The sequence below is a fragment of the Phlebotomus argentipes genome, unplaced genomic scaffold, assembly GCF_947086385.1.
Source record: "Phlebotomus argentipes unplaced genomic scaffold, Phlebotomus argentipes genome assembly contig_15, whole genome shotgun sequence".
NCBI classification, from domain to species: Eukaryota; Metazoa; Arthropoda; class Insecta; order Diptera; family Psychodidae; genus Phlebotomus; species Phlebotomus argentipes.
Window position 1 is genome coordinate 6,153,905 of NW_026776181.1, and position 14,625 is coordinate 6,168,529.

Consider the following 14,625-nt stretch of genomic DNA (forward strand, 5'->3'; position numbering starts at 1 on the left):
GTACAAATGACTAATTTTGAGGTTATGTTCGGTCTTAGCACAATTTGTAGTGTTTCTTGGCATCAAAGGTTCAGAATAGAGATGTTTAGTGCATGAAAATGCCTAATTATGCCAATGAATGGAAATCTTTTGGACTTAGACTCAAGAATTGTTATGCTAGAATGCGAATTATTCACTAAATCCATCTGTGATTCGGTTACATAACCTAGAAAAAGATTGTTATGACTGTTTCTACGTGAAAATCCTAAGGAATCCAATGAATCGGGATGGTTAGTCAGTAAGAAAAGCACTCATGGAAGAAATTTTGTATGTTTTTGAACACTTTCTGCTGAGCTGTACACCACTTTTGACTGTATTATCTCCCCCTTGGTACTTCACTGGGTAATTTTATGGCAATTTTGTTGTAAAATCATAGTTTGTTATCATTTTTTCGCATTTACACGAGTGTACACACATGTAATGTCTGTTTTCGCCCCCTTAACGACCCTAAAAACGTGAGTAATTTGAGTAAAATGTGCAGCTAAATTGTACCTGTCGGTGAGAAGAGGGGGCAGTGCATTGGTTTGATTTTCACCGCTGATCCGAGGCTCCTGTCTGGGCCTGAGAACAGGTGTGAGGCCCCATCTCTCTATGAAATCTATACGGGAAATGGTTGATGCCGATCCACGCGGCTCGCGCTGGTTTTCCCTGTTAACCACAATCTGTGCTACGCCTTCACGCGACACTCGAGGATCCACCTAAAGCACAGCATCGTCGCTCAAGAGTCATGCACTTTACTTTGGAGTCTTGCAGGAATGTTTCACATTTGGCAATGTATATGTTCTCGAGGTGCGCGAGATTACGTGAAGCAATCTAGTGGCAATTACAGGAGAGAAGTTGATGAGGAAAATTGACTCGTGTGTTGTGTGTGTGTGTCGAATTTCCTAATCAACTGATAAATCATCGACAATTTCTCACTCAAGAAGCTCTCAAATAAAGTTTCGAGTATACGTGCTTGCGTATCCGGGATCTCAAGGGAGGGATTTTCTCGCCCAGAAGCCCCAATTAGGTCTCCTCCCCGTTAGTTGTGCTGGAAAGCTGGCTTGAAATTCAGGGTTAAGCCATCAGGATGTTTCCAGGGCGTGGCAGAATCCAGGTGATTTTTGGAAGTGCCACCAGTTCCAATTGACCTCTAACATCGGGGATGCTCGCCACCCCCGCCCCAACTGCCCAACTTTAATTCTATAAATACATGCAGACACGTCTGCTGAATGACAAGTGGAGGAAACTTTCCGATATATCTGAAATCCATTATATAACGGATATATAGTGGAAAAAGCTCCATTGAAAGTTTACGTGGCGCATTGTTGATAGTCTGTGGCTGATGGAAAAAGTATCACTCAAAGTTCTCCAACTCCAGAAATCGTATTAGGATTATGTTCCATGGACGAGAGCATTGGGAGGAAATTCACTGTAAACAATCAATTACATTTTCTCGCGCCAAACACATCTATTCTTCAGCTTCTTTTCACACCCAACTAAATGGATTTTTAATAACCCATTGACATGGTTATGGGGACAAATCGTCTGTGGTGGGATTACGGGCTTCATGGGATGTTGAGAAAGAGAGCGAGAAGACGGCTTTCTACCGCTGATCTGTGATTCGGGAGGAGAATTTTCCAGCTTAATTCTCCCGAGGGTGAATTATAACCTTAAAATGTATTCATAAGTTAGAAATTTCGACACTCTTCGCCGCCCACTTTCTCGTGTTTCGAGGGGGGAAAAAGAGGGCCTCTCTAGGCAAATTCATCTGTGATTTATCTGTGGCATAGTCTCTCGTGGATGCCGTGCTGTGGATTGAGAGAGAGATGTATCTCAGAGGAAAAATTTTGCTACCCGAGAAGACAACATATGCGCATTGGTGGCCAGCAGTTTTCACATTGTCGAAACACTGGCGCTGGCATCATGAATTTGCAGGCGAAAAGAAGTTATGACCCTGACATGTTTTTCAGGAGGCAGAGCGTGAATTTGGGAAAAGGGAGGAAGACGCACTCATTTAGGCTCTCTGGCTCCTTCCGTGCTCGGTCGAGGATTTGCCCAATTGAGCCTCTCCGGCCAGAAAGTCCATCAAATTGAGATATTTATAGATGGTGGAGATGGAAACACACTGATTTCTGCGGCATCATGTCGAGGAGAGTCAACAACTTGTCACACATTCTCATTGGGGGTGTTTTGGGGGGCAACTTGATATTTAGCCCGGAGAAGGGCAGCCACTTGTGCTGTGATTCGGCCGAGAATGCCCCGCTTTCACGCTATTAGATAAAATTTATACACGATGGCCACCCAACCCTTCGCCAAATACCAACTTATGGGGCTGGATTCTCGATAATGTGCCCTGTTAGCGCGCCTCTCAGGGATGATGGGGACGTTAGGTGGGCTGAAAAGGTCTCCACTTGGGTCGATAATTGTTACACAATTAATTCTCACACCCCCCCGCGCCCCATCCTCGCCAGCTATCTCGAGGATCGCACTGCAAAAATACCACGCCAGCCCCACGGAGGGTGGGAGTTTTTCACGGGCGCACCGAGAGAGCTTTTTCTTCTGCCCTTTGCGTCTTGAGTGAGAAGTGCGGGAAGATGATCTCTCCTGTGCCCCAGAAGGTGGGGGACTTGCGGGCCAACCTACAGCACTGCAGAAGTGTCTTAATCACCACAAGCTCGATGAGTTTCTTGCCTGCCAACCACCTCCCCGGGGAGGTCACTTTTCACCCCCACATCCAAGCTCCTCACGCACGGCGAAGGGGTTTTTCTTTTCTTCCTGGGAATCGTCTGCAGGCTCGCGAATTGTCTCTCTGTCACACAACACAGAAATCCTCGTGCGAACGGCGAGAAATTCAACAATTTCACAAATTAATCTCCACTTGGCAAGATTCCCGTGCACGAGTTTTCACGTCTTTTTTCATCTCCTCTCCGCCTCTCTTCACTTCGGGGGCCGTTTTCCAAGCCCCAAAATGTGTGTGCTCTCACTGGCCAGCCACACTCAGAGTCACATCACACCCTCTAGCCCGCGATCACTGGCAAGGCTCACAGGAATTGCGTTTTCCTCCTTCACGGCCATAGACAATAGATTAAACCGTATGTGTGCTAACAAATACTGGTTTAGTTTTCCCCAAAGAAGTTTTCACCGAACAGAGAGGCCATTTGGACTGTGGATCGCATGCGCTATTTACAAAAGCGCTTCTCCAACTGGCACGTCATACACTTTTCAGCATAAATTTCAGTCTGCACTTCTCAAACTTCCCACTTTACACACAGAGTCTTTTCGAAATTCTCAAAATTCCTTGCGACACTTTGGGGGAGTTCATAGTAGAAATTCGTACAAGATGAGATTTATGGGTGTGAATTAATTTTCCAATGATCAATGCTGAGACACACACATTGTCACGTGTGGGATGAAGACCAGAAATAACGCACGTTGGAAAAATTTTCATTTGATATTCACGAGGAAAAGGCGTATAAAAAGCTCTTCAAATTTGGCGTCTATTTCCGTATGGGAGGTCGTACGATGTATATTTAGCTCATCCTAATCAACAACCAATTTGATACCGAAACAATGCAAATATTTCAATAAACAACCATCAGTGCTCGTCAAACGCACATTCAGGCTCAGTTTTCACATGCTTTCCGCTGTTCTGTCACAAGGTCTCCTCGCGATCTCATGGGCATTTCTGGGTTGTCTGGCGAAAAAAGGGACTTTTCAGGGCATTCTAGGGAGTGCTTTTCTCATGGAATTTTCCCAGAATTTCCCATGATATTACTTGTGGAAATCCCACAAGTTCATTCACCATGAATAACCATATAATTTTTGGCACTTTTCTCTGCGCAACTCGGAAAATTCATGTTGTGTGAGCGAGGTGTTAAATGATGTTTGTGTATTTTCTCTCCGGAGAGAGAGAGAGAGAGAGAGAGGCAAGAAGGAGAAAACTTCTTCGAATTGCAAGCAAATAATTTTTCTCTTATATCAACGACACTCTTGTGTGCCGTGCTGAGGCAAAAAATCCACTTCTCAATTCAATTGACATCCTTGATGGCGCTCTCGAGAGGTGCATTCACGAGCCTCGAGTCTCCCTCTTCCATCCCTCCACCTGGGGTGGCTCGGGGAGCTCAGTGTGTGCGAGAGGGACGGCGCAAGAAAGCTCAGGAGAGGAAAATGCTCTTCCCAAACCCACCCCAGAGCCCCTCGCGCTCCCACCAAATGGAGCCAGGAACAGGAAATTGAAATGTTTCCCCAATTGTCAAATATTCTGTCGCTGTAAAATTTCCCTCATGATGCTCGCGAAAGACGCGAGAAATTCTGTCTGAAATATGACTTTCTCAATTAAGAAAATTGCCGCGTGGGCGGAACTTTGCTTTAAGTAGAAGAAAAAAGAGAGAGAGAGAGAGAAATTTCAACCCAAAAAAATTGCACCTCTTCGACGAAATGATTGATATATGAGGTGTTTTCTCTGAAAGAATCAGTCAAGAAGACTCTCTTCTTGAAGTCAAGAAGCACATTTCAAAGAACGCGACGTGAGGGAAAAAAAAACTCACTCAGAAAAGCCAATAAACACGGCGATTTGTTTAAAGAACATCCGCGAATTGTTTTATTTTGTTGAAAAACAGGAAAAAGAAAGAGAGATTTCTTCTCGAATGGCGATGAAAATACGTGATTATTGTTACAGAAGATCGATATTTCTATTTTCTATACCTTGAATTGCTTGAATTTTTCACCTCTTCAGCTGAAGGCGAATCTATTGAAAAGTGTGCGTCAGGAAAATACTTTGGATTCATTTCATAAATTGCTTATTGCATTTCATACTGATATTGTTCAATTTTCTCAACACAAAATGAAAAATAAAGAATGTTTATATTACAAATAAACAGTAAAATTTAATTTTTGAAGGAAAATTTATGCTCACGATACGAATTTATAGGATTTTCTTAATATATTCTTAGATTTAAAATTTAAAATACTACATTTAAAGAATATAAACTTGATTTTTTGAACTCTTTCTCGACTCTTTCGGATAAAATATACTTGAAAAACATTACAAATCGTCTTTGGAAAGTAATTTTTTCATTTTATTCATTAATTTAGCCATATTTCAATTCAAAAGCTCCCATAAATACCAATAAAATCAAATTGAACATTCACAAAATAATTATTACAGTGCAATATAAGCACTTTAATGGACGATTAGAAGGTGTTTTGAGGTAAATTCGGCAAACTTTATTTCGACTTTTCATAGTTTTCTAATTCACCAGTCCTTTTACAACCTGAAATTGCTCGTTTGATTCATGATAAGCTTGTTTCCAAGTATTTCCCTGCTATTTTCGCACCTGAAACACTGCTGACAAAATGCTCTCTGTGCAGTATTTGATTAGTTTCCTGCAGAAAGCTCCGCCATCAATACGTGAAAGCACTCTGTCTGAAGTGCAGCGTTTTTCTGCGGGCCAAAGCGTGTCGTTGGCGAAAAAGCAGGCGAATGGGTGGAGGTTTTATGATTGTAAAGCACACTCAAAGGTGACGTTAGAGTTGGCGTTTTTTGCCCAGCGTCATTTCGGGCAAATATCAATTTATCCGCATTGCCAGTCGCGAGGATATGGCGAAGTGTGGATGGAAGACCCCCAAAAAAGAGGGACGCGCAGACCTCGTGACACGTCAGAGGCGATTGCCTATAAATAGACAAAGAGTGAATCCTTCCTTCGTGGGAAGGGAGAGAGAGAAAAAAAAGAGTCAAACATAAGTTGAAAAATGTTTGTCAGTTGAGAATGGGTGGCATAATAGAGGCGGACGACCTTGGTGTGCCATGTAGTTACATTTTCTAACAATAAAGAACGATATGTAACGTGAGTTTTTCCAGCCAAAGCTCTCCACTATTTGTGCGCCTTTCCGTGGAAGCTTTGCTCAGGCGGAGAGGCGACATGATTAACGGGCGATGCGTAAGAAAATCGCATTTCCGCCGTTTCGAGGCGCAATTTTCCAGCCATTTACCAACTCTCCAAAAGACCCGCCACATGGTGAACATGGGAGCTTTCTCCGCGAGTCACGAAAAATTCAAATTGTTGTGACGTTTGCCCGCATTGCATGACCCATTTCAGAAGGCATGCGCCGAATTGAATCATTTTCTCTCTCTAAAGCTCGATTTTGTTATTATTTTTCACTATTTCGGTGGATGGGGAGCGTGAAGTGGCCCTTTTCCCAACGAACAATCACGGGGAATTTGAGGCGCACTTTTCACATGCTATTTTACCATGAATATTGGTGGTGTTTTTCCAGGGAATTTCCTGCAGGATGAATCAGGATGGGGTTCTTGGGAAATTGCTGAAAATCCCCCCTTGATGAATATTAAGATGAAATTTCCAGAGAATTTCCACAAAGAGTCTCTCTTCCATTCATGGAACACCCATCGCCAACCCGGCGTCTCCACTGTTTGACCTGTATAACAGAAAATGCTCGGCAGAAGCTCTAGCAGAGACACAATTTCTGCCAGCTCTTATTTTTAAGAGCCCTGCATTTGAATGAAGGAATATCCGATGCGGCAAATCGGCTTTGCATTTCAAGGAAAATCCATGGTGAAGGCAGAAAATTATAGGGTTACTCAAGAGGTAACAATTGAGTAAAATCCCACTGACATTTGACTTCTTGGAATGTGATGAATGTTTTCCACACAAAATAGAAAACAAACACATTTTACTTTGGGGCACGTCTCAAAGAAAGTGAGCTTGATGCATTGCTCCTTTGAGGGAGTGAACTCTCTGGGTAGAAAAAAAATGGAAGAAAAGAGTTTCCACGAAACTTATACTCAATCAGCAAAATACATCTATTTTTAAAGTTGTTCTACTTCGATTTGCAATAAAACTGGAGTGTTTTTCTTCGTGAAAATGCAGCCATTCTGCAGTGATTTGTAAAATTTACCTGCGTTTGCAAGTGACAGAGAATTTAGTGTGCACTTTCTCGTTTTGATGCTATGTATACAGCGTGCATTTTCGTTGCCAGAAACAAAATGATTCACCCTCAATTTCCCCACGAACATCATAATTCGCTGGAGAAATTGTGCGAGGAGTCAGAAAATCAATTTTATTACCATCCGCTGTTGAGGAAGGTCTAACGAGGCGGGCGCCGAGAATTTGGAACTTATCAGGAATCTCTAAATTGGATGGATTCCCGAATAGAGGTGTTAAATCTCCCTTGCATGGCATACAGAGTGTCTTCTCGCAATGGTTTTCTCTCAGTGATTTATGCACACTGAAGTCTTTCCTATCGCGAGCGTTTATCTCTCGGGGCGATAAGACGCCACGATGAACGCACAATAGAGACTCCGGTGCGAATTCACCTGTTAGTATCAGTTTGGGTGTGAATCGAGCGCTACTCGGAAGTGTTTTGCGGGCGGCAATGAAGAAATTGGCCCAGAAAGTGTGAAGACATTCGATTGAGTGGCCGAAGAGAGCGTGAAAAAATATGATAGTGCGACATTTAGTAGTTTTCTTGGCTGTTCTCGGTGAGTCGTGACGTCACGAATGTGGAAAGTGATGATAAGATAATTAATATTAATCTGTGACCCTATTTCTGAGCAGCGCTGGCGAATACGCAAGCCATTCCCGACTATCTCTTGGCGTGCTACCGCGGAAACGAGACGCAGCCCTGGCTGCCCAACTCCCTGCCGCTCCTCATTGAGTTGGTGAGGAAGATTGAGGACGCCAGGCCGACGTCTCTGGACGCACGCACGCTCAGCGTTCAGATCTTCCATCAGCTGCGCTTCGATGGGATAGAAAAGGCGCCCGGCGTGCGCGAGACTGACTTCATCACGCCGTTCGGAGTGACAGGAATCATGGCGCCGAAGATGAGGATTCTGCGACAGTTGATTTCTCCGCCTCCGGGAGAGTCTGAGATCCGGCAAATCCTCTCTCAGTTTGACCTCTGCGCCCTCCATCGGCTCATCAGCTCCTCCGTGGAGCCATTTGAGCGCGGCGATGAGTCACGCACGTGTCCACTCAACTTGGCGACTCCTCAAGACAGGATTCGAGCTCCCTGGATCACCAGAAACAAGTGAGTTTCACAACAGCCCAAATTTCGTATAGGGAAACATTCCATCGCGTTTAGTATGGAATTTTTATCTCAGCTGATAAGGGAATTTCTGATTCACGGTCGAAATCGGTCAATAAAGCTCCTGATAAAGCTCACTCGCAGAGCATAATAATTTTCCATATGTATTCGCCCGCATTCATCATGCGAATTTCCCTTTTACCAGTGCAATTTTGATTTATACAATAATAAAAGTGAATTGATTTCACGATATTTCGCGATGATGTATTGCAGAATATGACTCTTTTATTGTGATTTCGAGACAGCTTCAGCTCTCGGAGTATTTATTGCACTTCTCGAGCAGAAACAATTCTGCGAGAGTGCTTGAAATTTCCTTAATGGTATTTTCATTGAAATAAAGAAAGAGGTTGCCGCGATGTTATAGGGCAGTTTTCCTTTATTGGACAATTTCAGAGGAAATGATCTAACAATACACCATTTTCCACACACTTTATAGGGCTCAAAATGCAACATCAGGAGCACGAATTCAATTCTCGCGGCCCGTGTCGCGATGTCCTTTGGAAGCTGGAGTGGCTCAAACGCGGAACTACGGAACTCTGTCGCCGGGAGTCTTTATTGCGGCCGTGGCGGCGGGTTTGCAGCCGCAGAATGTGCGGATTAGTGAATTTGTGGCGGCTCAGAAGACCGCCAAGGAGCGAATGTTCGAAAATCTGGAGACTATGGATGAGATCAATGTTTCTGAGAAGGTCGGAAAGCTCCTCCAGTCGCTGGACTCCGTGGACAATGCCTTCGCGGCGGGACTGGCGGGAGATTTGGCGGAGGTTTGCGTGTATCAGGGACCATTCGTGGGCACTAATGTGGCGGTGGGCGTTCCGGGCAATTGGAATGACACGTTCTTTCCCCGGCAGAAGTTCATGGTTGAGGGCCATGCTGGGCGTTGGGAGATGACTCAAGCTGAGTTGATTACGGGAATTGATGCGATGTTCATTTCGCAAGAAGTCACTTCGTGGGTCGATCGAGTGAGGAGGATTCGCTTATCGCAACTGTTGGACATGTACTACAGTCCAAGGGGAATTCCCAGTTTGACCATTGAAAGCACTGGCGGCAGAACGAAGGGACTCAATCGAACAGGAGAGGAAGGCACTGGCAATGAGAGACCCTTTGCGTCCACCGGCAGCAGCATTCTCAGGGCAATCTTCGACGATCCCAGAGAATGGGCTGAGGATGTGCCTGAGCCGCTGCCGATAAATCCTGACATAACAAATGCTTGCGACAGAAGAGCAATTGTCGAGCAGATTAGCGGGGAAAAGCTGAAAGAGGAGACTTTCGCCTTCGCCCAGATTCTTCAGTACACCACAAGCAGTTTGGGAGTCACGGACGAGCGACTCAGGCGTAGCTGCAATGCGGCAGTGGATAGATTTTTCTCCGAAACCCCACTGATTCTGGACAATCTGCCACACTGCAATCAGATAGCGTCTGACGCGAGGAAACCCTCCATGGACCTCTTTGTGATTCTGGATGGCACACGGAGGCAGTACGAAAACCTACAGCTGGTGAATTACTTGACAGAGATCTCAGAAGTGTCGACATTTGGATCGCGAATGACGGTGATTCACGGAGGAAGCGGAGTTGTCATGGCAAATCGATCAAACAGCATCAGCAATACTTTTGAGCAATTGAGGAACTTCACCGATCCCTTTCCTCAGGGATTGTCTCTGTCGCTGTCACTCCAGAGACTCCTGACGCTCCTATCAGAGCAGACGGACGAGGAAATTCGCCAAGGAGTTCACGTGGCGCGCTCTCAAGTGGCTCTGATTTTCTCTCAGTCCCAGAGAATCACAGTCAATGACTTCCACAGCGCCCGGAGAATCCTCCAGGGCTCACTGCAGAGATTCCCTGATCTCTATTTCATCTTCGTCACATCACATCCAGAGACCTTTGAGAGTCTTATTCGACACAATGTGACTCACACCACCGGAGCCATCGAGAGATTCACAAATCTCATCTATCCCGAGCACTACACAATCATCAGATCCAACAACGCCACCCCATCGGACTTCAGCGAGCGCCTGGTGAAGGAGTTCCGGAAGATCCCCAAGCGAATGGTGGCCGCCAACTGTCTAATGTCAGACGCGAACAGCACAGTTCCCTCGCACGAGTACTTCGAGATCAGCCGGTATCGCTTCGAGGACTACGTGGGACCCTATCACGAGATCATCTACCGCATCAGCCCCTTCTACTTCCGCTACTCCGAGTCGGTGAACGTTCAGTTCCTGGGCGTGGATTACGGCGGGCTGACGGTGTGCGTTTCCCGAAGCGCCTCGACCGCTCCTGACCAGTGTCAGAGTCTCAGAGGCATGGACACGGTGTGGTTCAATCTCACCAGACCCTGTGGCATTGACGTCTTCACTTGCCCGCCAATCTTCTACTCAGTCAACGTGGACATGTCCAGTGTTAGGTGTTCAGGTATGTTTGCTTATTATTCAAGTCGCATTTGCCAATAAATTGCTTCAGAATCTAATTATTGCAATCCATGCTATAGTTCATGATTCAAATATAACTACGCAGACATAATCTGGCAATGAATTAATATAGGAATGAATATTCAAGGGGAAAGACGCTAGCAGATTGAAAAGAAAAGTGCAAAATATTTAATATTTTTGCCACATATTTCCGTCAGAGAGCAGCAGTTTAAACTTTAAAGGCAATTAAGTTGCAATTTTGTCTCTATGGCTAAATTAAATGCCTGTCAATAAGGAATTTCCCCTTATAAACCCCATAAAATGACATTTTTCAAGCAAATGCATTTAAATGATTGCATTATAATTCAAATTAAAAATTACCTTTTGATTCTATTTCAATTTTGAGTATATTAATGGGCAAAAAAAATGTGAAATAAAATAAAGGATATTACAACTGCTGGCCTCTGGCGGCAATATGCGGCAAAAATATTCAATATTTAAATATATGAAAATTTTGATTGAATATTCAGAAAATATATTTTAAAATACTGTATATTCATAAAGTTATTGGTCTGATTTCACTAGCGGCTCTCCCTTTGTCCCTTTCCCACTCTTCATTTTAATTACACCAAAAAAAAGAATAACCCTGAATGGGAAAAGTTTTGAGTGGAAATATGAGAAAGCCTGTCCTCATTAAAGTTTGGAACAATATTTTTCTCAAATAGAGAATATGCTTTAAATGCAGCAAGATAGCATAAATGGTGATGGATAGAGCAGAGATTATGCATTTCCATATAATTGATGGCTTTAAACTTGCCACAACTGGGCCAAAATGGCAGTATTAATTAGCAATTCTGCATGTTCTCTTGCAGAAAATGACTGCCGATATCCTGATCAAGTGCGCTTTCACATTCAACATCATGGATTAACGTGCGAGAGGAGCTCCGGCCAATTGCATCGAGTGCACACTTTGGCTTTTTTACTGCCAATCATCGCAGTGTTGATCAAGAAGCTCAACTAAGTGTCTATTGTATCAATATCCCCTTTGATCTTGAGAGCAAACAGATTTTTCTATACGCTTTCACATCCAGGAGTGTTTGAGTGGTTCGCAAACTGTTGCGCTTCGCACAGCGAATGGATGGGAAAACAAAAGTGGAACTCTCCAGGCACAACACATCATGTTCCCGGGGACAAAGATATGGGCGGGAAAATGGAGGAGGACGAGCATAACAGTGCCGATATACATGCAAAAGATATGAGGAGGGCGAAGACATTAAAAATCGATGAAATATTTATTAATTTTGCTCCGCTCTTCCGCGCCACCTTTGCACCGCGAGGCACCGTGGAAGGCACTCCTATCGATTTTCATTCGTCATTTTTCCGGCATAACCCCCTCCACACCTTCCGTTCGCCACGCGGCAGACAATAAAACACGAAAGCCACCACATGAAAAGCGCGTTTATTTACCGCCAAAATGCACAAGATATGGCAGATTAGGGCCGAAAATAAAATACCCCACATGATTTATGCAGAGCGAGAGAGTGAAATTTGGGACACCGAGGCTGATCTTCGCTGGAAACTGTGTAACATTTTATTTTACCAGCAAACACACTGGGCTAATCGCCACTTTTTTTCCCGCCAAATTGGCTATTTCACCTCTTTTCCGCCCATTTGTGCTGCGACTTCCTCTTTCATTGTTTGCAACAATTTACAGGGGAGGAAAAAAAAATGCGCAAATAAAGCGAAAATTACTATGAGAGCTTTCACCAGGCGTCCCCATCAAATAGATTATTCATTTATGTGCATGTTTTTCTAGCAGAGCCAGATAGAAACTAGATTTAAAATATGACGGAAGCCACTTTAACCAATGCTCACCCCTTAATTATAAATTGCCCAAGGGGAAGATAATATGTTTGAAAGCTGTACACAACTTTCTGACACTTGCACAATTTGCATGGGGAATCCTTAACACTTGAATTGCTTATAAAAAGACTAAAATTGAAATCTAACTATAATCTGACTAAAATCTATCCAAAAACGAAATAAAAATACACTAAAAATCAACAAACAACTTTAAAATTCACGTTTTCACACAATATTTTATGATTTTCTTCCGTAAAATTGCATTTTTCCGTATTTTTTTAAATTTCAATTTTTTTTCAATCAAAACCGATGCAGTTTAGTAAAAAAAAATTGAGGTTAGCTTTCACTTTAGCATTGTGTCCTAAAATCTCAATTTTCCTTTAATGAAAATACGAAATTATAAAAAATATAAGATTTTCTACTTTAAGATATGTTTTTTAGTCTTCAATCAGTTACATAACCTACAAAAATATGTTAAAATTGAGATTTGGTTTCAAATTAATTTCTGAGGGTAAAAAAAAATCAAAGCTGTGAACCAAATATTGCATAAATTGCAACACTTCCACTTCCTTCAACTTCAACAGATCTGTACACCACTACTGACCATATTAACCCCCTTTGGAATAAAAAGGGGTTCAGAGAGTGAGTAAATTGTGATGTGAAATTACGGCTGAAGCTCAATTGATAGGCAAATGGTTTGAGCAATGCTGTTATTTAAATGAAAATGTTTGTACACTTCTTGTGAATTCCAAATATTGAACACGACTTTTCATGAATATTTATATTACCCCTATTGATTATTACATTTAATTTTGCGAAGTCATGAAAACCACACTGTCGCTCTCTTGCGCCCCGGCAATTTTCACTGCGACATAATGATTGTGGCAGTTGGAAGAAGAAAATTAAAGTAAATACGGGAATAAGAAAATTGCTTCATGTATAAATTGCCATATGAATTTAGAGTGGATTATTTTGTGCATTGGCTCTGGTGTTTGTACATTTCATGTGTTTCGCCTTTCTTGCGATAGTCAAGACGACACTCTCAGCCGCGAGGAGGAGCATTTAATCTCAAATTAACTGACTTGTGGGTGTTAAGCGGCATTTAACGTGTGGCGTGCAAAATAAATCCTCAGCACTTTATTGATTTATGCGGTGTGTGACAGAATTGCAGAGGTGAATTGAGCATGGATCAAAATTCATTCCAGTCCAGCTGCATAAATTTTCACTGACTCTCATATTGATCAATATGCTGATTCATGGAGTGTTTCGCTCTTTTTCCCCCAAATCGTCAATCAACTCCAATTTTTGTACCAATCAAATGAAAAAAACTCCACGCTAGAGGGATTTTTCTCACTTAAGCCAAAACTGTGTGTAAAAAAAACATTCAATTAATCTTTCATCCGATGGAAAATATTTTGGCTTTCGGTGAGTTCAGTCCTTATTAAATGAAACAGCATGTAAATAAATTTGTGGAACATTGAAAATTGATTGGATGGATGCCAGATCGAGGGTGTCTTCCATCTCACTCTCCGTCTTTGGCAAATTGAGAGCACTATAAGTTGAGAAGTCGGCTATTAATGTGCCAACTGGAGATGTAGGCCAACGCGTCGTCAAGTCAATCAACACCTCTCGCCGAAGGAGCCCATCAAAAAAGGGCTCCGCACATAATTCCACCGCCAATATTCATAACAATTTAAAATCAATTTACCATCCAATCGAGGGGGAAATTTTCCTGCGTCAGCATTAAAAAGTAATTTGGCCGAAATCAGGAAGTCAGCAATTAATTTCTCCATTTGCAAATGAATTTTCTTCCGCATAAGAGAGGCAAAATGAGATTCTTCGCGCATTTTGCACAAGATGCACAAGAAGTTTTCGTAAGAAAAGCTGTGAACTCCCAGTCGTGGCCAAAGCGTGGAACTATTTATGTATTATTTCGTACAACTATACTTCTTATTGAACCACTCGCAGATGGTGTGTGGAAGGACACATTTGGAGGACTTTAAGCGTGGATAGAATCAAATAGATGTCTTGTTTTGGGGATTTAAAGTGAAATGTGCAGCAAATTTAGCATGACAACACAATTTATGCTGCAAATTATTCAAAAAAACTTTCCATTCTGCGCTCGTCAAGTGGACTGCAAGCAAGAGACTCCACAAATTTCCAGTTTAATATATTTGCATCGCAGTAATCGTTCGGAATGAGGGGTTTGTGAGTTATATTGCGGAAAATAAAATGT

The 14,625-nt window shown here is 42.8% G+C and overlaps 2 protein-coding genes across 10 annotated transcripts in view; one reads left to right on the plus strand and one right to left on the minus strand.

Annotated features, from left to right (window-relative positions):
- Positions 1-14,625, minus strand: part of LOC132261670 (potassium voltage-gated channel protein Shaker) — a 96,852-nt gene that overhangs the window by 26,763 nt on the left and 55,464 nt on the right. The gene's annotated exons all lie outside the window — the stretch shown is intronic.
- LOC132261668 (uncharacterized) lies at positions 7,372-12,696 on the plus strand. The gene is made up of 4 exons (XM_059760569.1): positions 7,372-7,519; positions 7,596-8,067; positions 8,561-10,530; positions 11,399-12,696. Exons 1-4 carry the CDS (start codon positions 7,480-7,482, stop codon positions 11,545-11,547), a joined length of 2,631 nt encoding a protein of 876 aa, XP_059616552.1. The 5' UTR covers positions 7,372-7,479; the 3' UTR covers positions 11,548-12,696.